Genomic DNA, 27441 nt, shown 5'->3' with positions numbered 1-27441 from the left:
TTGACGATGGGGTTTCTGAAGTAAAACCCCTTCCAAAACTAGTCATTCTTATATGCTTTTTCGATTCATCTTCTATCAGTTCTTCTTGAACTTCAAGGCAAAACGGAAAGTGGTAATCACTCGCTGCAGTCTGAGACAGTAACAAAAACTGGGGAAAAAATCAGATCATGAAGATACGAACAGAGCGACAAGTGAAAAGACTACTTAGAATAAATTCCAATTTATCACGGAACACTGGTTTTGGTCATAAAAAAGGCAAAAAAAAAAGAACTTGTAAAAAATATAAAATTCTAATGTGGACAAAAAAAAAATCTGAGGACATCTCTAAATAATTACAAAGTTGTTATCAAAGCAAACAAAGTTCTTTAAAAGCAAATAGAAGTCTTCGCTTTTTTTATGCAAGCAAAGTAAACTTTACGCAGATTTAACACAGTTAACTTTACATTTTACATCATAACTTATATGGACATATTGGACATCTACCTGCGACCTGCGGTAGAAATTAATGTATATTATCTACCCATACGCCCATATCTACCTAAATACCTAATGGGTATTATGAAGACAGTGGTCAGACTGTCTGAAGTCTGTCTAAAAATACCTACACATGTAAGTCTAGAGTTTGCTTAAACATACCCATAGATGTAATATGTTGTATACTATTATGTCCATAATGGTGTTGGTATCAATGTCCCTACCTGCTGTGTATTAAATACCTCCTTATAGGTACTATGTAATATGAAGCCCATCTGCATAATAGTGATGGTAAGATTCACAATCAGGGTCAGGATCTTTGAGAAAGTTTAGTGTTGATTTGAAGATGAGAGAGATTTTGCGACGGAATTACCTGTAATATATTTGAATTAAGCAAAAGAGTATTGGGTATATATATATATATTCTTATAATATAAGATAGTCGATGAAGAAATATGTAGGAATACTAGGAATGTGTAGTAGATATTGTTAATTTGAAAGAAAATCTGAGGACATCTCTAAATAATTACAAAGTTGTTATCAAAGCAAACAAAGTTCTTTAAAAGCAAATAGAAGTCTTCGCTTTTTTTATGCAAGCAAAGTAAACTTTACGCAGATTTAACTCAGTTAAGTTTACATTTTACATCATAACTTATATGGACATATTGGACATCTACCTGCGGTAGAAATTAATGTATTACCTACCCATACGCCCATATCTACCTAAATACCTAATGGGTATTATGAAGACAGTGGTCAGACTGTCTGAAGTCTGTCTAAAAATACCTACACATGTAAGTCTAGAGTTTGCTTAAACATACCCATAGATGTAATATGTTGTATACTATTATGTCCATAATGGTGTTGGTATCAATGTCCCTACCTGCTGTGTATTAAATACCTCCTTATAGGTACTATGTAATATGAAGCCCATGTATTTGGTAGGTATTTGAAGTTTTTAAAGTAAAAGTAACAGCCTGCCTGAACATGAATTCAGATTTCTCAATTTCTTGATGAACAGTTAGTAGGCGTATGACATTCTAATTTGTGTGATTAATTTCAAAACTTTACTATGAAAAAACTTTTTGAAATTGATTGCCGATTATGACCTATGAAATGAGGTAAATGAATGAGGAAAAGAGGTGGTGAAAGCATTCCACAACACTCGTATTTTCTTTCATTTATTGTGGCTAATTTCAATCCCTCCCCTGTGTTTCAACTCTCTCTTTCTAATGCCCTACCCCTCTATGTTTCTCTCTTCTATTTCTAATTCCTCCTGTTTCATTCTTCTGTTGCAGTGCCAATTCTCAGATGGACAATGACGTCACTCCTGTATATTTGGCGGCTCAGGAAGGTCATCTGGAGGTGCTCAAGTTCCTAGTCTTGGAGGCGGGAGGCTCGTTGTATGTGAGGGCCAAGGATGGGATGGCACCCATCCATGCAGCCGCCCAAATGGGATGCCTGTCCTGTCTGAAATGGATGGTAAGTCATATTAGTCTTATAATTGGGGTCGAGTTGATTGGAACACATCGCATGCCTTCAGGCACACTATTTGTCAAGGGTTTAGGTTTTCCTTGCCATTGGGATCAATTTAACTCGAAGAAACCATTTACTGATAAAAAATTGTAATTAAACAATAAGTTGAAAAATTGATCGAACAACGTGAGCCAGCAACGATAGCATGTTGAATGTACTACTGAAGTTAAGGAACGTTGTTGGTATCGGGATGAGTGACCATCCAGTCCATCTGGACAATGCGTGTTGCTGGCTCTTCCCTTGCCTCCCTCAGACTGGATGAAGTTAATGTAAGAACGTAATGCGCGTTGCTGGCTCTTCCCTTGCCTCACTCAGACTGGATGAAGTTAATGTAAGAACGTAATGCGCGTTGCTGGCTCTTCCCTTGCCTCACTCAGACTGGATGAAGTTAATATAAGAACGTAATGCGCGTTGCTGGCTCTTCCCTTGCCTCACTCAGACTGGATGAAGTTAATGTAAGAACGTAATGCGCGTTGCTGGCTCTTCCCTTGCCTCACTCAGACTGAATGACGTTAATGTAAGAACGTGGCTAGCTTGTTGTTGAAGGGAGGGTAAAACCCCCGTCATTTCATCGTCATTTAAATTTTTAAACCTCAGCATCGTGCAACATGAGATGGTAGACCCAGCCCAAGTCTTTGGTTAAATAAACAATTTATTGACCAGTAAACAAAACAGGATCAAGCGAACACCGGCATGGGATCAAAAGTGTTGTGATCTCAATCATCACCCGCTAGTTTCGTAGATAAAAGTAAAAGTCTGCTCCAATCGTGTAGAAGAGCAACTTGTTGGTTATTGTGGCGTTGAGGATTTCAATTTCACAAGATCTCACTCTAGTTGTATATATCTTACTGTAGTTGTGTATATCTTACTGTAGTTGATGTAGCTGTAGCAAAACCAAAGTGTTAAACAGCGGGACCTAACAGATCAGAATGAATGATTCGGAGCAAGTTTATAGACTTTATGCTAATGTTACTCGTATGGTAATGTGCTCCATGTTGTCTGCGTATCTGACTATCTGGTATTACAACAGGTATTACAAGTGATATCATAACCATAACCATAGCTACATGGATTATACCTATACCTACTTGTATAGACCAGCGTTGAATGCACCAGTTCCCCATGGATCATCTACAGAGTGGAATCATGCTTTAATTAGTCCATTGTGTATCATTGCAATGTAGAGTGCGATGAGAATACCGGATGGTGTCAATGAGTAGGTAATTCATTGTGCTTGAAGTTATGAGGAGCAAAATACCGAATTTTGAGAATTTGTGATGTTATGTCAGAAATGACACTTTTTCCTGAATGTCTCGCATGTGTGACGTCAGCCATGTCATTTTTCTCTGACATTCGTCTGTGATATACTGACTTGAGTGTTGGTCTATTAATCGTATTGTTATCTAGATATGAACTAATTTGCTCATTCCAAATGTAAAGTCCTTGTTATTCTCGCCCCTTTAATGCCTGAAGACCATCAGGTCTAACAGACCCAGGTCCATCAGACGATCTCAGATTGAATGACGGAAAAATCTCGAGACCTAGGTCTCTCGGACAGTCTCAGATTGAGTGGCTGGTCTAAGACGTATGCAACGAGTCTAACATTGCTGTTGTTGCCTTGTCATTGAATCTTTTCTTCTACATTTATTGCTGGCTCTTCCCTTGCCTCACTCAGACTGGATGAAGTTAATGTAAGAACGTAATGCGCGTTGCTGGCTCTTCCCTTGCCTCACTCAAACTGGATGAAGTTAATATAAGAACGTGGCTAGCTTGTTGTCGAAAGGAGGGTAAAACCCCCGTCATTTCATCGTCATTTAAATTTTAAAACCTTAGCATCATGAAGTGAAATTTAGATAATCACAGCTGCACTGCCGTTACCGCCCAGAGGGTCAAAATAAGGCAAAGTCGTTTTCGGGATTTTTCCTCTTCTGAAGCTTTTGTTTCCCCTCTTTTTGTGTGGTAGCGTCTCTATTAAACCATAGGAAATCCAAGTTGGCGCAGCATCAGAATCGTTTCCGTTTTCGAAAGGAAAATACAACTGAGTTTCTCGTTCCATAAAACACTTCCCACAATCACACTTTGAATTTCGCACTTGGCAGAAGCTGTGACGTCTTATTACAGAGGAGAAACCCTTAAAAACATTACAACATTACCTTTAAAAACATTTTTCTATGACGTTAACATTTTCCGAAATGTGTAAATCATACAAATTTTCAGGAACACAGACCAGCAGTCAAACTGACGTAATATCGGTGAATAAGAATAGCTAATGGCTCGGTTATCAGGCGCCCCAGACTCATCGGAACAAAAAACCAGAGATGATTCCAAGCCTCATCACCAAAGCATACATACTTAGGCTGATAGGTACTACTTTGGCTGGTACTACTAACTTGATCTAAATCTGGGTTGATCTACTTACACCTCATTCATTATTGAGAAGTAAACACTCTAGGACCCAATGGAATCTTGACACTCTAACACCTTGCTTATAGTAGCTTAGAGATCTGTACAATGAAGAGAAGATTTGGCATCACCTTGCTTATAGACCTGTACAAGGAAGAGAAGATTTGGCATACATGAGAAATCTGTTAAGACAATGCCGTTGGAAATAAAATAGATGCCGTTGGAATTGGAAGCACTAACATTTTAATTCCAAAGAACTACCCTAACTTTTTGACGATGGGGTTTCTGAAGTAAAACCCCTTCCAAAACTAGTCATTCTTATATGCTTTTTCGATTCATCTTCTATCAGTTCTTCTTGAACTTCAAGGCAAAACGGAAAGTGGTAATCACTCGCTGCAGTCTGAGACAGTAACAAAAACTGGGGAAAAAATCAGATCATGAAGATACGAACAGAGCGACAAGTGAAAAGACTACTTAGAATAAATTCCAATTTATCACGGAACACTGGTTTTGGTCATAAAAAAGGCAAAAAAAAAAGAACTTGTAAAAAATATAAAATTCTAATGTGGACAAAAAAAAAATCTGAGGACATCTCTAAATAATTACAAAGTTGTTATCAAAGCAAACAAAGTTCTTTAAAAGCAAATAGAAGTCTTCGCTTTTTTATGCAAGCAAAGTAAACTTTACGCAGATTTAACACAGTTAACTTTACATTTTACATCATAACTTATATGGACATATTGGACATCTACCTGCGACCTGCGGTAGAAATTAATGTATATTATCTACCCATACGCCCATATCTACCTAAATACCTAATGGGTATTATGAAGACAGTGGTCAGACTGTCTGAAGTCTGTCTAAACATACCTACACATGTAAGTCTAGAGTTTGCTTAAACATACCCATAGATGTAATATGTTGTATACTATTATGTCCATAATGGTGTTGGTATCAATGTCCCTACCTGCTGTGTATTAAATACCTCCTTATAGGTACTAGGTATGTAATATGAAGCCCATCTGCATAATAGTGATGGTAAGATTCACAACCAGGGTCAGGATCTTTGAGAAAGTTTAGTGTTGATTTGAAGATGAGAGAGATTTTGCGACGGAATTACCTGTAATATTATTTGAATTAAGCAAAAGAGTGTTGAGTATGTATATATAGTCGATGAAGAAATATGTAGGAATACTAGGAATGTGTAGTAGATATTGTTAATTTGAAAATGTTGGAAATAATGGTAATTCATATTCTCGCCCCTTTAATGTCTGAAGACCATCAGGTCTAACAGACCCAAGTCCATCAGACGATCTCAGATTGAATGACGGAAAAATCTCGAGACCTAGGTCTCTCGGACAGTCTGAGATTGAGTGGCTGGTCTTAAGACGCACACAACGAGTCTAACATTGCTGTTGTTGCCTTGTCATTGAATCTTTTCTTTTACATTTAATACAAAAGGGAAAATGGCACATCCACTATTCATACGAGCGGTTAGTGGAGATGTCAAGTGCTCCTCTCAAGCTGGGAGCATGGGAGATCGACTTATGCTTTCTAATGTAGGTACTTCTTCAATAACTGATGGATCGATAGATCGGAATTATTTCTATTTGGTTGGTGACAAAATTAAATTCCAATTTAATTTATTTAAAATTTATTCAATTTTAAAAAATAACATAAAATTGAAATCATGATTTTTCTATTATTATTAATTTAAAATGTATTTCTGAAACGTATCGGAAATTAGAAGGACTCAACTGGATTGAGAGTGTTCAATCAGATTTTTTCCATGAATACTTGTAGCTCGCAAATTTGTTTCCCTGCCTACCATGCCCCAATTTAAATACCTACCATGTAATCATGTATGTAATATTGCAATATGTTTTCACAATTATGTATGTTTGTATCTTCATGTTATATCATGTTCTGTTTTCAGTGTCTAAGTCTCCTGGTGCAGCATGGCACGTTACCAGATTATCATGAAGAAGCCAAGCTGCATGGAAAACTTCATGGCTGTACCTGCAGGAAGGGGGAGTCCACCAAGGTAAGATATATTTAGATAGAGGGTTTTTTCCTCCTCCTCAATCAGAGAGGATTCGTTGCGCTTTCTCACTTCCAGAGATACAGAAAATCGCAATTCCAGAGATGATTTTATTCTCGATTAAGAAGGTTTTTGGTAAAAAAATGGAGGGAACTCAAACATTTTTTCAGCTCGTGTGCTCAATCATCCAGGTTCACCTGTACTTACCACAGAGTCATCTATCATGTTGCTTGACACACATTGCAACAATACTCGTGTGTGTCTCAGACACTTTTCTTCTCGTCCCATAGGTGAAAGACCTTCCAATGAATCAAGAATCCAACGAATTGCCTCCTCATTTATTACAAAAGGGAAAATGGCACATCCACTATTCATACGAGCGGTTAGTGGAGATGTCAAGTGCTCCTCTCAAGCTGGGAGCATAAGAGATCGACTTATGCTTTCTAATGTACATAGGTACTTCTTTAATAACTGATGGATCGATAGATCGGAATTATTTCTATTTGGTTGGTGACAAAATTAATTCAATTATAAAAAATAACATAAAATTGAAATCATGATTTTTTTTTATCATTCTTATTAATTTTATCTACTCTGTAATTTTTGTTGCTCAATTTTATTGTCCATTCACTGAGGAACTCGGGTATTATTATACTTATACCTATACATACTATGAAGTCTATGATTCTTACTTAATAGAGCTGAAAATATGATCTACTCTAGACCACACCAGAGATGTCCACTATGGGAGACTATGTTTTCCAATATTTTGTTTTAGTAGAAAATAACTCGGTAGCCCAATAAAGATGGCTAGTCCAATAAAGATGGTTATTTGTTATTATCTCTATGGAAATACATATTAGAGTGTGTTCTTCGGTATGTAGGTACCTGTCTTATAAATGAGTATTCCCCCCCCCCCCCATAATGCCGCATTGCCGCCCCTGTTGTTCATATACCACAAGACTAGTCGGTATAATAGCACTGTCTTCGAGATAAAATACGTCTAACTACTTCTTGTATACCTACGTATAACAAAACTTTTACTTGAACATTCTAGAGAGAAAGTTCTTGCCTACAAATATCATCGAATTGACTTTAAAGTTATAAAAAAAGCGATATATTATTTGTATTATACAGGTATACCTAGATACTTGGGTTTCTGCGGAACTATTTGTTGAGATTGTTTGGTAAATAACTTTGCAGAGATAGAGGCAGTGTTTGATTGTTTGGTAAATAACAGGCATAGCATAGGTTTGAGGCAGTTTGGTTTGGTTGTAGATCTCTTCAAAGACAAACATACTCGTAGAAACTGATAAACATACTGTGTTGAATATAAATTTGTGACAGCCGCTAATCAAGTGGTTTAGATTAGCATGCAGGAGTTTCGGATTCCAAGTCAAGTCATGATAACAATAGGTTTTATTATTCAACAATCTACAAGGCGAAAAAGTGATGCAAACTGCAGAACAGGATGAAAATTGGCATTTGACGGTCGAATATTTCCACAAGTGGATTTAGGGAAAGGTTGTGGCTCTTTCAAAAACGGTAACTTTTTAATTCATAAGAATAGGCTCCATGTTCACTCAACTTGGGCAAGGGCATTTATTTCCAGATAAACTGCAAAAATTCCAGTAATTGTTTAATTATTGCTGTCGGAATTCGTAAAATGTAAAAAAAAAACTGGTGTGAACATCATACGACTTTACTTATCAAATTAAATTATGCTTCGCTGGGTTTCTTAGGTATGATTTGGGGGTTCTTCTCTCATATAGGCTCCATGTTCACTCAACTTGGGCAAGGGCATTTATTTCCAGATAAACTGCAAAAATTCCAGTAATTGTTTAATTATTGCTGTCAGAATTCGTAAAATGTAAAAAAAAAAACTGGTATAAACATCACACGACTTTACTTATCCTATGAAATTAAGCTTCGCTGGGTTTCTTAGGCATGATTTTGGGGGTCTTCTCTCACAACTTTTTCGATATCTCTAACCGTTTAGTCACTAGAGCTCAAAACCGCCAAAAAAGATACCATGCCTACTTATTATGTATTTTATTACCTACCTATATTTCTATGTAGGTACTGACATCTACAAAAAGTAAAAGTCTGCTCCAATCGTGTAGAAGAGCAACTTGTTGGTTATTGTGGCGTTGAGAATTTCAATTTCACAAGATCTCACTGTAGCTGTGTAGTTGATGTAGCTATAGCAAAACTAAAGTATTAAGAACTACAGCGGAGATTGCTGAAATCTACAGAGTGGAATCATGCTTTAATTAGTCCATTGTGTATCATTGCAATGTAGAGTGCGATGAGAATACCGGATGGTGTCAATGAGCTTGAAGTTATGAGGAGCAAAATACCGAATTTTGAGAATTTGTGATGTGATGTCAGAAATGACACTTTTTCCTCGCATGTGTGATGTCAGACATGTCATTTTTCTCTGACATTCGTCTGTGATATACTGACTTGAGTGTTGGACTATTAATCGTATTGTTATCTAGTATGAACTAATTTGCTCATTCGTCATTCCAAATGTAAAGTCCTTGATTTTTCGATATCTCTAACCGTTTAGTCACTAGAGCTCAAAACCGCCAAAAAAGATACCATGCCTACTTATTATGTATTTTATTACCTATATATTTCTATGTAGGTACTGACATCTACAATTTCATAAACATACTTATTATCGACATCTGTACGAAGATACTTTCGCATTACCAAGCACAATACAATGCAAGATGCATGTGAAGTGACCTAAAACATTAGCATAGCTCTCAAATACCTCCATGCTCAAGCGTTGACGCTAAAGTAGGGGAAGTGGAATGAAAAACACGCGTCGGGTTCGCATCGCACCCACGTCGGAATGAAAAACAGACCTCATATATGAACTAATTTGCTCATTCCAAATCCAAATGTAAAGTCCTTGTACCTATTATTACCACCTGTTACCTGTGTATTAAAGCTACATTCCTTCTTATCTCCTCCTCGAAAGAATTCGAAAGAAAGTTTCTGCTACAGAAAATGAGTGACATGAAAATGACCTCCTTGCAATCAATATCTAGATCCAAACATTTAAGGTAGAAAAAAGTTAATTAGTTAGGTAGTAGGTATTTCATCTTATGGTTATAGGTATTTTGTCTCTTCTATACTGTTGTCTGATTACGAGTAGTTATGTGAGGATTGTCAGGAATATTCTAGATCAGTAGAACTTTGAAAACTGTTGATCCAGACGTCAGATCTAACTCAAGACCACCGGTCTTTCAGTGACTGGGTTCGATTCCGATTACGAGTAGTTATGTGAGGATTGTCAGGAATATTCTAGATCAGTAGAACTTTGAAAACTGTTGATCCAGACGTCAGATCTAACTTAAGACCACCGGTCTTTCAGTGACTGGGTTCGATTCTTTTTTTTCAATCATCTGCTGGAATAACAACTGTTTAGATATTTTCCACAATCGATGTTGCTTAACTTTAGTGCCTTATGGGTAATAAAATCGGTGTCAGTGGAATATTTACTGAATTACAAGTTGGTCTTCTCAAATTTTAGTCCCAATAGGAATTCTATTTATGTATTTACTGCACATCTTATTATAAAGGAGAAAATGGCACATCCACTACAAAATAGTGATGCCGACTGCACTTTTTCAACAAATACAAAATACCTAGGTATCTGTAGAGTTGAAGAAGATGAACCCTAACCCCTTGAATTGAAATTCTGCCAAATTGACTAAATACATTTTAGTCCCAATAGGAATTCTATTTATGTATTTACTGCACATCTTATTATAAAGGAGAAAATGGCACATCCACTACAAAATAGTGATACCGACTGCACTTTTTCAACAAATACAAAGTACCTAGGTACCTGTAGAGTTGAAGAAGATGAACCCTAACCCCTTGAATTGAAATTCTGCCAAATTGACTAAATACTTTTGAGTTAAAAGACCACAACTATTCACAAAATCCGTAATTTGACTGCAAAATGAAATTGATGACCCAAAAACGAATTTGTCACATTGATAGAATAAATTGTTTTGTCGAAATGCACGGTATAACATGCAGATGATTTTTATTTCGACATATTTGTCAAACTTCTTAAATTTGTTGGACTATGTTGGGTGTACCACTGTACCTACAGAAGAATTCAATTTCGTCAGTTTACTTAAAACTTAAAAGTTATTGCAGATGTATTACTGCTCGAAGACTGACGTACCACAGACTGAGAATTCCTTGTATCACTGTTACGAGTATGTCCAACATCATAATTGCCATTTTCCTCACATTAACAAAATCATGAGTTACATTCCGACATTCTTCGCAAATTACAACACATATCATTGTCGCGTGCAAGACATCATTCCGTCAATGCTGAAATGACTAATTGACTGACACATCTTGTATGGGAAGCTAATAAATGGGTGGAATTAGTGCACCCATTATCCAGGTATCTGTCTAATTCTAATTGACTATCGACTGACAACTGCATAGAATACATCCATAGAATGAATGAAAACGAGACGTAAACTTGCAAGTTTTTCCAATCACCTACATAGGCGCTTTAACGTTTCGACTTGCTTGTAATGCTCGTTGCTAGGAAAATTTAAAGTTTAAAACGGGTAATTTAAGTAATTAGTTTGATTCACTGTTTCATAACTTGGTGGAACTGTCATTTGAAGATATCCTGCGTCGCTTTTAGTCCCATAATGTAATAGGAAGCTGTGTGATATCAACACCAGATTTTCTTTTCTCACCCACTACTTTTCAAGTAACTAACAGTTGCTACCTTTCCCCTGTCCGCAGGTTCGAGACCAGGGCGTGGATCCAAATCTAAAAGACGGCGACGGAGCAACACCTCTGCATTTTGCCGCAAGTCGTGGACACGCGGATTGTGTGCGGTGGCTACTACGGTATGGCGGCAAACTAGTTCCGGATAAGTTCGGCAAGAGTCCGATCAATGATGCGGCAGAGAATCAACAGATGGAGGTAAGCACGGTTAGCCCAGTGGTAAGGAGATTGCTTACCATTCAGAAGGTCCCGGGTTTGAAGCCCACCGTCGATAATGGAGGTAAGCACGGTTAGCCCAGTGGTAAGGAGATTGCTTACCATTCAGAAGGTCCCGGGTTTGAAGCCCACCGTCGATAAAAAAATTGCACTCGTTTTTGATTGCAAATAATTCAACAGGTTACTTTCTGGTGTTCTCGTCTTACCCAGAACCTAAATGGGGGTATTGTGTATCTTATGTCTTATCGCCCATCCGATGAGGAAGAAACTACGGGATGGGCATGTTACGACACGGACTACAAGAGTCTAAATTAGCAGTTGTTTCATTGCTACTAAATAAAACTTACTGTGTTGTACGAGCTGATTGTAATGTGTAATAATATGTGTATTTGTAATTGTGTATGACTTCAATAGTGTTATTTATGGTTATGGTGAATATCAAATCATAAAAAAATTGCACTCGTTTTTGATTGCAAATAATTCAACAGGTTACTTTCTGGTGTTCTCGTCTTACCCAGAACCTAAATGGGGGGTAATGTGTATCTTATTGCCCATCCGATGAGGAACAAACTACGGGATGGGCATGTTACGACACGGACTACAAGAGTCTAAATTAGCAGTTGTTTCATTGCTACTAAATGAAACTTACTGTGTTGTACGAGCTGATTGTAATATGTAATAATATGTGTATTTATAATTGTGTATGACTTCAATAGTGTTATTTATGGTTATGGTGAATATCAAATCACTGCGGAACTATTTGTTGAGATTGTTTGGTAAATAACTTTGCAGAGATAGAGGCAGTGTTTGATTGTTTGGTAAATAACAGGCATAGCACAGGTTTGAGGCAGTTTGGTTTGCTTGTAGATCTCTTCAAAGACAAACATACTCGTAGAAACTTTTGTGTTGAATATAAAATTGTGACAGCCTCTGGTAATCAAGTGGTTTAGATTAGCATGCAGGAGTTTCGGATTCCAAGTCATGATAACAATAGGTTTTATTATTGTAAATGTAAGACGTTTTAAAAGGAGACGAGTTTTAAATGTTAAACACTCATGAGTGTGTTAAATATCAAGTTTGGTATTTTATGGAGGTGTTAATTTTTCAAACTTCTTAAATTTGTTGGAATATGTTGGATGTACCACTGTACCTACAGAAGAATTCAATTTCGTCAGATTACTTAAAACCGCTTAAAAGTTTTTGCAGATGTATAATCAATCATTTGCATGATACAAATTTCTTGACCCCGCCGGGAATCGAACCCGGATCTCCCGCGTGCAAGGCGAGCGCAGTGACCACTCATAGGCGGTTCTTGCCTAAATTTTTGGGGGGGCTTGATTTTGAAGGTACACCTTCAAAATTTTGATTTAGCTTTATTTAAAAAATCTGGTGTGAACATCACACAACTTTCCTTATCCTATTTAATGATGCTTATTTGAGTATTATTTTACCCTATTTTTTACCATATCTCTAACCGTTTAGTCGGTATACTAAAAGGAGACGAGTTTTAAATGTTAAACACTCATGAGTGTGTTAAATATCAAGTTTGGTATTTTATGGAGGTGTTAATTTGTCAAACTTCTTAAATTTGTTGGACTATGTTGGGTGTACCACTGTACCTACAGAAGAATTCAATTTCGTCAGTTTACTTAAAACCGCTTAAAAGTTATTGCAGATGTATTACTGCTCGAGGACTGACGTACCACAGACTGAGAATTCTTTGTATCACTGCTACGAGTGTGTCCAACTTCATAATTGCCATTTTCCTCACAGTAACAAAATCATGAGTTACATTCCGACATTCTTCGCAATTACAACACATATCATTGTCGCGTGCAAGACATCATTCCGTCAATGCTGAAATGACTAATTGACTGACATATCAAGTATGGGAAGCTAATAAATGGGTGGAATTAGTGCTCCCATTATCCAGGTATCTGTCTAATTGACTATCGACTGACAACTGCATAGAATATATCCATAGAATGAATGAAAACGAGACGTAAACTTTCAAGTTTTTCCAATTACCTACATAGGCGCTTTAACGTTTCGACTTGCTAGTAATGCTCGTTGCTAGGAAAATAATTTAGAATAGAATAGAATAGAAAAGAATATACGTACCCTGTTTTTACTGCCAGAATGAGACTGAAAAGTTCCTTTCCCTTAAAGTCCCGTCCTTTATGTATTTGGTACAAAATAGGTGAACATTTTATAAAATACAAAACCTTGCTTAAATTAAAAAAAAAACAACAATTTAAAGTTTAAAAGGGGTAAATTATGTAATTAGTTTGATTCACTGTTTCATAACTTGGTGGAACTGTCATTTGAAGATATCCTGAGTCGCTTTTAGTCCCATGATGTAATAGGAAGCTGTGTGATATCAACACCAGATTTTCTTTTCTCACCCACTATACTTTTCAAGTAACTAACAGTTGCTATCTTTCCCCTGTTGTAGTAGTCTTGAGGTCATTATCTTGGTCAAAGGTCATTTATCTTGAAAAAATTTGGCCTGCGGCGCAGTTATTTCATGGTGCAAATGTAGGACTCAAGACCTTACCCTAGTCGGATGAAAAAAGATTGAAAAATTTTAACAGGCTTGAGAACATTGCTTGAAAAAAAATCGGCTGCGGCGCAGTAGGAATAGGGTGGAAAATCTTGGAAAAGTAGACTGGAAATTTTGAAAAATTGGACTGGAAAACCGGGAAAAGTCAGGGAATTTTATTTTTCCATTTTGGTAGACACCCTGTCTACTACACATAGGTACCTTCTTGTGCCTATATTAATATTCAACTAACGCGGTAGGTAAATTAGTGTGTCTACTAGATATTAAAACGGCTACTTTCCCTGTCGCGTATAATATCTCTAGTAGCGCGGTCAAACTTTCTTGACTTGGCGGGGCGGAGCGCTACCGCGCTCCTTAATTTTATAAACATACTTATTATCGATATCTGTACGAAGATACTTTCGCATTACCAAGCACAATACAATGCAAGATGCATGTGAAGTGACCTAAAACATTAGCATAGCTCTCAAATACCTCCATGCTCAATTTTATTGTCCATTCACTGAGGAACTCGGGTATTATTATACTTATACCTATACATACTATGAAGTCTATGATTCTTACTTAATAGAGCTGAAAATATGATCTACTCTAGACCACACCAGAGATGTCCACTATGGGAGACTATGTTTTCCAATATTTTGTTTTAGTAGAAAATAACTCGGTAGCCCAATAAAGATGGCTAGTCCAATAAAGATGGTTATTTGTTATTATCTCTATGGAAATACATATTAGAGTGTGTTCTTCGGTATGTAGGTACCTGTCTCGGTGGCGTAGTGGTCAAGACGCTCGTCTGGTAAATAGTTTTGCACAGGTATTGAACCTGGTTCAATCCAAGCTGAAGCATGAACTTCTGTCGCTTAGTTGGTACTTTGGTACCTAACTAATGTGACTCTTTTTAAAGAAATTGGTAGGTATTATAGGTTATCATGATCAAGAACCTTTGACCTTTTTTGTGCAAATTTAGATAAAACCAAAATGTCAATCGATTATTTCCGGTTGCGAGAACCTCTCGAAGTAAATTTTCAAGCTACCCGTGCATGTACATACCTAGTGAGGATAACATCCGTTGATTATATATAAATGAGTATTAAATACTGAAATAATAAAATTATGTAAGGAAGTCACCAACAGAGGACCCCAAAAAATTGGACTGAAAAAGAAGCAAACAAATTGACATTAGAATATTATTCAATAACATGACGTTTTAAGACGTATGTATCTTCATTACTGATGTATGTGGGTAAGAGAACATCTGCTGTTGGTTAGTAGGTTTTAGAAAGCTTTCGACTTTATAGCATCATCCTTTCTCGTATTTGACACCTTTTTCGGCTGTGAATGATCCATGATCCAGTTCTGTCCGAGTAGATACTTCTGGATCACGACCTGGACTTAAAATGTATTTCTGAAACGTATCGGAAATTAGAAGGACTCAACTGGATTGAGAGTGTTCAATCAGATTTTTTCCATGAATACTTGTATAATAGCTCGCAAATTTGTTCCCTTAATCTTATAGCAACGTAGAATCCATTTTTAATTTAAATGCCTACCATGTAATCATGTATGTAATATTGCAATGTGTTTTTACAATTATGTTTGACATGCAAAACAAATGAAGTGGTCAGTGCATGACAGAGGTGTTAGTGAGGATCTGGTTCAATCCTCTGTTATGTCAGGGAATCTGCTGGGGAAGTGTGCTAATCAGGCTCGATGTTTGGTAGGAGGTACTGAGTCTTTTTCAAAAGACGTTTCTTTAGTATTATACCTACATTCCATTGAAATGGGGGACTTTTCTAGCGAAATTCCTGTGTGCGGAGTGCAGTAGGTATGTATTTACTATTGCAACCTATTTATTTAATACCACTAATGCAGGTCTCTTTTCCCATGTTCTGCATTATATTATCACAATTGGACCATCTTTTGAAATCCACGTGCTTAAAGTAAGATGTGGGAAGTCGTTCTTTTAGTAGGCGACTTGATTCTATTTTATTTCACTATAATCATAGTACAGGACCGCAAACTGAACGCTCTTCTGGCGGGTCTTCTACAAATGGTATCCTCAGGTGGTCGGCAGTTATCAAGCTTGATATCTCTGATCTTGACTTCATCTGACGATCCTATCATAGGATGTTCCCGTCTTCATCAATATTCCTAGCACGTTCTCTTCGCATGAGGCTTCCGATTGCTTTCATCATATTGTTTTGATTGATTACCGTCATGATCAATACCATCAATCAGTCTTCGGAGTCCATCAATCATATTTTCTTCGCCGTTTACTTCGTTTTGTGATGTATCATCAATATTCCTAGCACGTTCTCTTCGCATGAGGCTTCCGATTGCTTTCATCATATTGTTTTGATTGATTACCGTCATGATCAATAGCATCAATCAGTCTTCGGAGTCCATCAATCATATTTTCTTCGCCGTTTACTTCGTTTTGTGATGTATGCTCATTTTTAATGTTTCCATATTGGTCAGTTATGTGGTTCGCTGTATCTTCTATCAATCTTCATTGGTGACGTATGTAATTCACTGTTTCATAACTTGGTGGAACTGTCATTTGAAGATATCCTGCGTCGCTTTTAGTCCCATAATGTAATAGGAAGCTGTGTGATATCAACACCAGATTTTCTTTTCTCACCCACTACTTTTCAAGTAACTAACAGTTGCTACCTTTCCCCTGTCCGCAGGTTCGAGACCAGGGCGTGGATCCAAATCTAAAAGACGGCGACGGAGCAACACCTCTGCATTTTGCCGCAAGTCGTGGACACGCGGATTGTGTGCGGTGGCTACTACGGTATGGCGGCAAACTAGTTCCGGATAAGTTCGGCAAGAGTCCGATCAATGATGCGGCAGAGAATCAACAGATGGAGGTAAGCACGGTTAGCCCAGTGGTAAGGAGATTGCTTACCATTCAGAAGGTCCCGGGTTTGAAGCCCACCGTCGATAAAAAAAATTGCACTCGTTTTTGATTGCAAATAATTCAACAGGTTACTTTCTGGTGTTCTCGTCTTACCCAGAACCTAAATGGGGGGTAATGTGTATCTTATTGCCCATCCGATGAGGAACAAACTACGGGATGGGCATGTTACGACACGGACTACAAGAGTCTAAATTAGCAGTTGTTTCATTGCTACTAAATGAAACTTACTGTGTTGTACGAGCTGATTGTAATATGTAATAATATGTGTATTTATAATTGTGTATGACTTCAATAGTGTTATTTATGGTTATGGTGAATATCAAATCACCACGAACTGCACTGAACAAAAATAATGAGATTATCGAGACCATTTTGCTGACCTTTGAAAATCGATTGAGAGCAGGCAGAATTGATTAGAAGGAAATTGGTTTTCCACCGGACGATTGGGTTCAATCAACTTGGTGACGAGGTCATTGCCTGGTCATAATGTATGTATCATATACATAGGTAACATGCAATGTATGGTATCATCACACATAGGTAACATGAACATTGTATATCATGTATTCTTTCTAACTAGTATGTAACATCATGTACTTAGCTAAGACCTAACTAGCATGGTCCATGTACCCACTATACCTCTAGCTTTGTATGTATGTAATAACTGTTCGCCATTGTGTATGCATCCAAGGCGCTATTAACATAACGTATTGGTAACAGCTAACACCTGATTCTTACAAGTCTTGCTGTTAGGTTACTGTCTGTTAGGTACTGTCGATTGGTTGCTAACAGCATATTGGGTCTCAGTCTCCATTCGGTCTTGCGCCATACTCTCCAAATATGCAAAGCTCGTGCTTTCCACATTTCCATATTACCATCAATATATTCCATACCTATTTATCAATGTGTTCATTTTATGCATCAGCACATTTCCTTAATGGATGCATATGATGAGCTATTCACTTTGGGGGGAAAGTCAAAATTTTGGGTCGGGGTTGTGTTTTTTGGATCCCGACTTTTTTTCTGCACACACGACGGATGTTTCTTCCGTGCTTGTACATTCGGGAGGTAATTACTTTATCACTTCTCAAGTTGAGAAACGCAAAACTTTCTTCGTGTGACATTCTGATAGTAAAGTTGCATTTCAAATTGGTTGCCCTGTCTTTCTGCAAATCCTGGAAGTTGAAAGTTTTCGAATTTGTTACTCCAAAGTTGACTTTTAATTAAAATACGGGGACGAAGTTGATTCAAGTGTTTTTTACGTTAACTATAAATAGATCAAGTTGTTGGAAATATCTAGACGAGTTCTAGGACTAGAATTAATCCATATCGTAAGATGTTTCTACTTTTTACTATGCGGTAGGGCCGTATAGATGCTGTAGCATGTCTCCCAACTTATTAACAGGGTATTCCAAGCTGGTCTTTCGCCAGATCGTATCGTTGCATGGGATATTTGCGCAAATTTCACTCGTTTAGACCTGAAATTTCGCAAATATCGGATACACACGCAACGATCCGTCAAGAGACCATGTAGGAAGACCAGGTTGGGAGACATCTCATTTGTGTATGTAGCGGTTTTCGCAGTTCTTGCTTACAGAAGTTCACGATCCGTCAAGAGACCATGTAGGAAGACCAGGTTGGGAGACATCTCATTTGTGTATGTAGCGGTCTTTACGCAGTTCTTGCTTACAAAAGTTCTACTACACATAGGTACCTTCTTGTGCCTAAGATATTAATATTCAACTAACGCGGTAGGTGAATTAGTGTGTCTACTAGATATCCAACAAACAGAAATCTAGATTCTAGAGGTAGGTGAATCTGAATTAGTATATGTCTATTAAGATGTCCAACAAACAGAAATCCAGAGGCTAGTGGATTGCACGGTGTCTATTAGATGTCCACGATCCGTCAAGAGACCATGTAGGAAGACCAGGTTGGGAGACATCTCATTTGTGTATGTAGCGGTCTTTACGCAGTTCTTGCTTACAGAAGTTCTACTACACATAGGTACCTTCTTGTGCCTATATTAATATTCAACTAGCGCGGTAGGTAAATTAATGTGTCTACTAGATATCCAACAAACAGAAATCTAGATTCTAGAGGTAGGTGAATCTGAATTAGTATATATCTATTAAGATGTCCAACAAACAGAAGAAATCTAGATTCTAGAGGTAGGTGAATCTGAATTAGTATATGTCTATTAAGATGTCCAACAAACAGAAATCCAGAGGCTAGTGGATTGCACGGTGTCTATTAGATGTCCAACAGAAACGTAGTGGATTGCCGTCCAGTCCGAGTTTACATGTTGCATGACAATCATGACATGCAAAACAAATGAAGTGGTCAGTGCATGACAGAGGTGTTAGTGAGGATCTGGTTCAATCCTCTGTTATGTCAGGGAATCTGCCGGGGAAGTGTGCTAATCAGGCTCGATGTTTGGTAGAAGGTACTGAGTCTTTTTCAAAAGACGTTTCTTTAGTATTACATTCCATTGAAATGGGGGACTTTTCTAGCGAAATTCCTGTGTGCGGAGTCCAGTATGTATTTACTATTGCAACCTATTTATTTAATATACCACTAATGCAGGTCTCTTTTCCCATGTTCTGCATTATATTATCACAATTGGACCATCTTTTGAAATCCATCTTGTGACCCATTTACCTATGGAAAATGTCGGAAACTATCAACCCAAAACGGGGCAACTGTCCTCTCTCCTATCCATGGACGAATTTATCGTCGTTTAACTTTGGCAACCCTATGTTGGTTTTAGTAGAAAATAACTCGGTAGCCCAATAAAGATGGCTAGTCCAATAAAGATGGTTATTTGTTATTATCTCTATGGAAATACATAGATTGTGTTCTTGGGTATGTACCTGTCTCGGTGGCGTAGTGGTCAAGACGCTCGTCTGGTAAATAGTTTTGCACAGGTATTGAACCTGGTTCAATCCAAGCTGAAGCATGAACTTCTGTTGCTTAGTTGGTACCTAACTAATGTGTAATGTGACTCTTTTTAAAGAAATTGGTAGGTATTGTAGGTTATCATGATCAAGAACCTTTGAACTTTTTTGTGCAAATTTAGATAAAACCAAAATGTCAATCGATTATTTATTTCCGGTTGCGAGAACCTCTCGAAGTAAATTTTCAAGCTACTCGTACATGTACATATACCTAGTGAGGATAACATCCGTTGATTATGTATAAATGAGTAAATACTGAAATAATTATGTAAGGAGGTCACCAACAGAGGACCTCAAAAAATTGGACTGAAAAAGAAGCAAACAAATTGACATTAGAATATTATTCAATAACATGACGTTTTAAAAGGAGGCTAAAGTTATCTGTCACACGTCACGCTTTGCATTTCGCAAATATTTACCGTCACTATTATAATGGTCGTTCAATTTCAAAGCTCTCTGTGACACGTTAGTATTTGAGAAAAAGTCACTTATAGAAAGTGAGATTAAAAATACAACCTACGCGTATATTCTGGATCTGGATCCTACTCAACAACTAATTAATATCAGCATTATACCCGACTTTAAACGGGATATCAATACATGAATAAGTATGTACTTAGATATGGTAATATGGAGTAATATGGAGTTGAACTAAAGTTATCTGTCACACGTCACGCTTTGCATTTCGCAAATATTTACCGTCACTATTATAATGGTCGTTCAATTTCAAAGCTCTCTGAGACACGTTAGTATTCGAGAAAAAATCACTTAAGAAAGTGAGATTAAAAATACAACCTACGCGTATACTCTGGATCTGGATCCTACTCAACAACTAATTAATATCAGCATTATATCCGACTTTAAACAGGATATCAATACATGAATAATTATGTACTCAGATATGGTAATATGGAGATTATGGAGTAATGGATACAGCAGAGAGACTGCACATTTATATGCAGTTGAAATTCAAACATGAAATTATAATTATGTACATTCGGGAGGTAATTACTTTATCACTTCTCAAGTTGAGAAACGCAAAACTTTCTTCGTGTGACATTCTGATAGTAAAGTTGCATATTTCAAATTGGTTGTCCTGTCTTTTAGCAAATCCTGGAAGTTGAAAGTTTTCGAATTTGTTGCTCCAAAGTTGTCTTTTAATTAAAATACGGGGACGAAGTTGATTCAAGTGTTTTTTAAGTTAACTATAAATAGATCAAGTTGTTGGAAATATCTAGACGAGTTCTAGGACTAGAATTAATCCATATTGTAAGATGTTTCTACTTTTTACTATGCGGTAGGGCCGTATAAATGCTGTAGCATGTCTCCCAACTTGGGAAATAGATAGGTATCTCTAATAACTTCCAGTTAAGTAGAATCTGGTTTGTGCGTGAGGTACTTCCTCATGTGCTGTAATAGTTTACAGACGGATCTTATTACTGCTAACTGCCTGATCTTAGGAAATAATTATAAAATGTACTAAGAGCTACAAATATTTTATTTAATTGACATTACTCACTGAAATCTGAAATAACTGAAGTGATTGACGATGTGAGAATACACCAAGCTTACAAAGCGACTTTTTAATTACATGGATAGTAAATAGTGTAAAATATGTCACTTGCTGAATTCAGCAAAAGCCGTTGGTTAATCAACTATTTTTTACTTGATTTGTTTTCTCTGCGTCCCCGTTCGACCATGGACTTTAGGATTCCGAGTTCCCAAAAGAAGATCCAATATTTAGCAAATATCTCAGTAAAATCAGGTTTTATATTTTTGGGAAATGGTTATTGGTATGCTATATTACTGCTAACTGCCTGATCTTAGGAAATAATTATAAAATGTACTAAGAGCTACAAATATTTTATTTAATTGACATTACTCACTGACATCTGAAATAACTGAAGTGATTGACGATGTGAGAATCCACCAAGTTTACAAAGCGACTTTTTAAATACATGGATAGTAAATAGTCAAATAGTGTAAAATATGTCACTTGCTGAATTCAGCAAAAGCCGTTGTTAAATCAACTATTTTTTACTTGATTTGTTTTCTCTGCGTCCCCGTTCGACCATGGACTTTAGGATTCGGAATTCCCAAAAGAAGATCCAATATTCAGCAAATATCTCAGTAAAATCAGGTTTTATATTTTTGGGAAATGGGTATTGGTATGCTGAAACTGGAAAAACCTATGGTCGAACCATCCAAGTCACCTTTTCCGATCAAGGAAGTTTTTCGCCAGTGCTCGAACCAAGGTCTATTCCTATTTACTTTCACTGTTAATATCAAAGACAGATCAAAAATTTATCTCGCGAGTCAAGAAAGAAACGCCATGTCTATTTATATTGGCAGTAAAAACATATGCAAGAAGCTATGGCACTAGAAAATAATAGTGATATCGGTTTGTGACCTACAGAGACTTCTGGAACCTGTTTCGATTCTGCCTAGGTATAGCTATATAGATAGCAATGCTTAGGTATACATACGTAGATACATACTAGTCATAGGTATCTAAGATCAACTACTGTTTGAATTCCACATGGGCTATTTTGAACTCGATCAATAATACCTATCGATCTTGTTTTCAAAATGTTCATATTGATTGAAAGGCATCAGGATTTAGTCTTTTATAAGGGTATAGATAGCAATGCTTAGGTATACGTAGATACTAGTCATAGGTATCTAAAATCAACTACTGTTTGAATTCCACATGGGCTATTTATAGATAGCAATGCTTAGGTATACGTAGATACTAGTCATAGGTATCTAAAATCAACTACTGTTTGAATTCCACATGGGCTATTTTGAACTTGATCAATAATACCTATCGATCTTGTTTTCAAAATGTTCAAATTGATTGAAAGGCATCAGAATTTATTAGTATTTTATAAGGGAAATAGGGAACATCCACTACTAGAGTTAGTGGAGATGTCAAGTGTACTTGCCGAGGTGAATTTAGACTTTACCATTTATCTGCAAATACGAGTAGGTATGTAGATACCTACATATATTCACATAGGTATTGTTTGTTCCCCAATAACTCTTGAATTTTGATGAAATTTGACACAATACATAAAATAAATTAATGTGCTGATTTTTTGGGTCCATTAGGCCTTTGGAGGCCCATAAGAGCCTTATTTTTTTAGTGCGAAATAGAGATATACAGTTCTCTGAACTCATCTTATCCTAAGTAATCTTCTTATCCCCTTTCCCCCTCAGTCAAAGTGGAGGTGCACAGCAGCAGTTCAGGGGCGGGCTCCGAGGAGTCTTCCGACCTAAGTGAGCGTGGCTCTCGCAATGGTGATCATGACTACGAGGACATCTACAGTCTGGGAGCATCCGATACCGGCCCTGGTCGCAAGACCCTACGGTCCCGTAGTCGAGACTCTGGTAGTCACAGCAGATCAGGGAGTGTGAGTTCAACCAATAGTAACGTAGTGGTGCATATCACGGCCACAGGGGGACCGGGTGGAGTCCAGCCCTGCTCACCAACTCTGTGCAAACTTGGAAACACGCGGGATGAGATGAACACATCTGAAGGTAAGCACTTAAGTTTAGCTTAACTCCATACACAATAAGCACACCTGCGGCTTAGTGTGTACGGGCAAACAGTCCTAAAGGATGGGCTACTACGAATCTAAGCAACGTTGTGCGTGGTTGTTATTTGAATGGGTTACCGTCCAAAAATCTTCCTTGTGGTGCTGGTTTGCCCAGTCTGATTCAGGCTGGGTGAGTGAGAACAATTTGAGTAGCCGGGTAGTTTGTCTATGCATAGGTAAGTAGATTTAACTATCTTTCAAAGTAGTTATTAGCTCACATAATTCAGAATCTACGTACCGTGGCCAAAGTTAATACGGTTGAACGGAAACTATCAACCCAAAACGGGGCAACTGTCCTCTCTCCTATCCATGGACGAATTTATCGTCGTTTAACTTTGGCAACCCTATGTTACAAAGATTTGTGCATATCGCAAGTCAGTGATGCAACCCCGTCTCTCTAGTGACGATTGGGAGGCTGGAAAATAGCAAAAGAAAGTGTCTCTCAGGGATTCGAACCCGTGTCGATTCTGCCTAGGTATAGCTATATAGATAGCAATGCTTAGGTATACGTAGATACTAGTCATAGGTATCTAAAATCAACTACTGTTTTAATTCCACATGGGCTATTTTTAACTCGATCAATAATACCAATCGATCTTGCTTTCAAAATGTTCAAATTGATTGAAAGGCATCGGGATTTAGTGTTTTATAAGGGAAATATGGAACATCCACTACTGGAATTAGTGGAGATGTCAAGTGTACTTCACCGAGGTGAATTTAGACTTTACCATTTATCTGCAAATACGAGTAGGTATGTAGATATCTACATATATTCACAGATTGTTTGTTCCCCAATAACTCTTGAATTTTGATGAAATTTGACACAATACATAAAATAAATTAGTGTGCTGATTTTTTGGGTCCATTAGGCCTTTGGAGGCCCACAAGAGCCTTATTTTTTTAGTGCGATATAGAGATATACAGATCTCTGAACTCATCTTATCCTAAGTAATCTTCTTATATAGAGAGTCATTTCTTCATTGATGGACTATTCTTACGAGAAGGTATGCTGTAACAAAGGTTCAAAAGAGGAAACTGAAAATTCCATGGATAAATGCTGATTAGAGAAAACTAGAAATTGCAGATACAAAAGCTGAAGAAAGAAAACCAGAAGTTTGCAGAGTAGAGAATGTTGCGCTGGATGTGTGAACTAACAAGAAAGGACAGATTGAGAAATGGGGAAAAGAATTTACTATTAGGAAAGGAAATACAAGAGAATAGTTAAGAAATGGAATCAGGAATACAAGAGAATAGATTGGGATTAAAGCTAGCTAAGTATTACATTTTGCTTCACGTATAGTTTGCAAGTGTTACTTTTTGCTCAAGTTAAATACCTACTTAAATCTTAAAGTTGAAGGACAGATTGGGAAATGGGGAAAAGAATTTACCATAAGGAAAGGAAATACAAGACAATAGTTAAGAAATGGAATCAGGAATACAAGAGGATAGATTGGGATTAAAGCTATTACATTTTGCTTCACGTATAGTTTGCAAGTGTTACTTTTTCCTCAAGTTAAATACCTACTTAAATCTTAAAGTTGAATATTTAATAGTATATCTTGAAGTTTATTTAATGGTTATTGCACTGGAGATATTAGAGCGTAATTGCCCTGATCATCTTCAGTAATATTCATGTAAGCATAGGAATGTAAGCCAGGTATTCATGCAAGCATAGGAATGTAATCCAGGTATTGTACTTTGTGTTATCTTTACGGGATTAAAGTAGGTACGTACGTTCCACGATATGAGAATCTTACATATCACTATGCGTGAATTATTCTGTGTTCATAAAATGTTATAGGAACATGGCATTAGGAACATCGATGGTACTTAAAGTTTACTTCCTTGTTCCAATTGAAAAGATGAGTAAATTCTAGTACCTAATTCTCATAATTCTGCGAATATTAGTCAACTTATTTAAGTAGATATTAGGAATGTAATCCAGGTATTGTACTTTGTGTTATCTTTACGGGATTAATGTACGTACGTTTCACGATATGAGAATCTTACATATTACTATGCGTGAATTATTCTGTGTTCATAAAATGTTATAGGAACATGGCATTAGGAACATCGATGGTACTTGAAGTTTACTTCCTTGTTCCAATTGAAAAGATGAGTAAATTCTAGTACCCAATTCTCATAATTCTGCGAATATTAGTCTACTTATTTAAGTAGATATAATTATTTGTTATTGAAGTACTTGCCTTCATTTTGATAAACACACCGTTCAATGCTAAACTGACACTGTCATAGGCCAAAACATGGACGTGAATCGGTGAACCATTAGAATCGACATTTCCGTATCCTTGTCTCTCAGAAAACTCCTATAACTTAATTTACATCTACTTCTCCCCCCCCCCTACAGTTACCGCCACTACTCCCGTGTCTCAGAATCACAACAACCCCGACTCAGAACACGGTCCTGCACTGATTAACAAACAGAAAGCTCTGCCATTCATTCCGCCCAAGTTCCCCAACAACGGTGATGACTCTAACGCACTGATCAAACCGTCTGAATATCTCAAATCCATTTGCGGCACCAAGACATCGACACTACGTCGATCGACGTCGGAAATGAACATGACGTCGGAATGTCTCAAGGCGGAACAGAAGAGCGACGTCCCCCCGCCTCCCCCCTTGCCGCCAAATATGGTGGAACCGGCGGAGGAGAATGCTAAGGAGAGACAAACACATCAGCCACTGGCCACCATAAGCATACAAGACTTGAATAGCGTCCAACTGAGACGAACTGTGGCGGGCAAAACCATGTCTGTGAGAAGAGCGACGTCCCCCCGCCTCCCCCCTTGCCGCCAAATATGGTGGAACCGGCGGAGGAGAATGCTAAGGAGAGACAAACACATCAACCACTGGCCACCATAAGCATACAAGACTTGAATAGCGTCCAACTGAGACGAACTGTGGCGGGCAAAACCATGTCTGTACCACTCAATGTGCCAGGTAAGATACTGGAATTGTCAGGGGTTAAACTTGGTAATGCCAACATTGTGATGAAAGAAATTGAATCAGTGGGCTGTTTCTAGTGACAATTCTGACCTCATATTTCACAAGTAAAAGAAGCAATAAGGGAAAATGACATCTCCACTATTAAGATACTGGAATTGTCAGGGGTTAAACTTGGTAATGCCAACATTGTGATGAAAGAAATTGAATCAGTGGGCTGTTTCTAGTGACAATACTGACCTCATATTTCACAAGTAAAAGAAGCAATAAGGGAAAATGACATCTCCACTATTTCTAGTGGAGATGTCACCGTTACCTAGGTAGGTAACTCTCGTCTCTTTTACCTACGTAAATAAAGCATTTCAAATTGTCAACCTATACTTTTGAATACATGTGATGTGTAGGTGATTGTCTCTAAATTGTCCATATATCCTATATCTAGGTACATAAACATATCTCATTGTCTCATTCTCTCATATCTCATTGTCCATATATCTTTGAAATTAAATATGTGTGTTGGTGATCCTATCTACATGGTCCCTATATCTGACAATTGAGATGGTTTAAAATGCAATGAAAAAGACGAGGTGGCATAAAGGAGTCCATTCCACCAAACAAAATGCTTGGTGGAGTGGACCGATGACAATGTCGAATATTGTGTTTAACAAAATCTCAAACGTCTGCAAAACTGATTCCCTGTAAGTCCATTTTGGAGGTAGCGCTAGACGGCGGGTTCAAATCACACCCAATTCGAATTCTACCCTAAACACATAAGGTTCGTTCTAAGAACGGCTGACTTTCTCCTGTCCCGTACATGTGATGTGTAGGTGATTGTCTCTAAATTGTCCATATATCCTATATCTAGGTACATACATATATCTTTGAAATTAAATATGTGTGTTGGTGATCCTATCTACATTGTCCCTATATCGTTTTCAGGCTCCTGTCCCGTCTTCCTTCTCTCTTCGCTTTCGGGCCAG

The 27441-nt window shown here is 37.4% G+C and overlaps 1 protein-coding gene across 1 annotated transcript; it reads left to right on the top strand.

The window, feature by feature from the left end:
• The first annotated feature begins 1578 nt into the window (after positions 1 to 1578).
• On the top strand, positions 1579 to 26541 carry LOC103506027 (espin-like). Its single transcript, XM_026821190.1, has 7 exons — positions 1579 to 1595; positions 1773 to 1956; positions 11255 to 11437; positions 16709 to 16904; positions 23118 to 23438; positions 25866 to 26254; positions 26290 to 26541. Exons 1-7 carry the CDS (start codon positions 1579 to 1581, stop codon positions 26539 to 26541), a joined length of 1542 nt encoding a protein of 513 aa, XP_026676991.1.
• The last annotated feature ends 900 nt before the right edge of the window (positions 26542 to 27441 follow it).

The sequence above is a fragment of the Diaphorina citri genome, unplaced genomic scaffold, assembly GCF_000475195.1.
Source record: "Diaphorina citri unplaced genomic scaffold, Diaci psyllid genome assembly version 1.1 scaffold209, whole genome shotgun sequence".
In the NCBI taxonomy this organism is placed as follows: domain Eukaryota; kingdom Metazoa; phylum Arthropoda; class Insecta; order Hemiptera; family Psyllidae; genus Diaphorina; species Diaphorina citri.
Note: the sequence above shows the minus strand (reverse complement) of the source record. Positions and strands in the feature narration are given on the sequence as shown.

Bases quoted from the DNA above. Each gene is read 5' to 3' on its own strand.
- LOC103506027 (XM_026821190.1), top strand. The intron at 1,957-11,254 runs GTAAGTCATATT...CCCTGTCCGCAG, and splicing joins TGTCCTGTCTGAAATGGATG to GTTCGAGACCAGGGCGTGGA. The intron at 26,255-26,289 runs GCGGGCAAAACC...AAGAGCGACGTC, and splicing joins TCCAACTGAGACGAACTGTG to CCCCCGCCTCCCCCCTTGCC.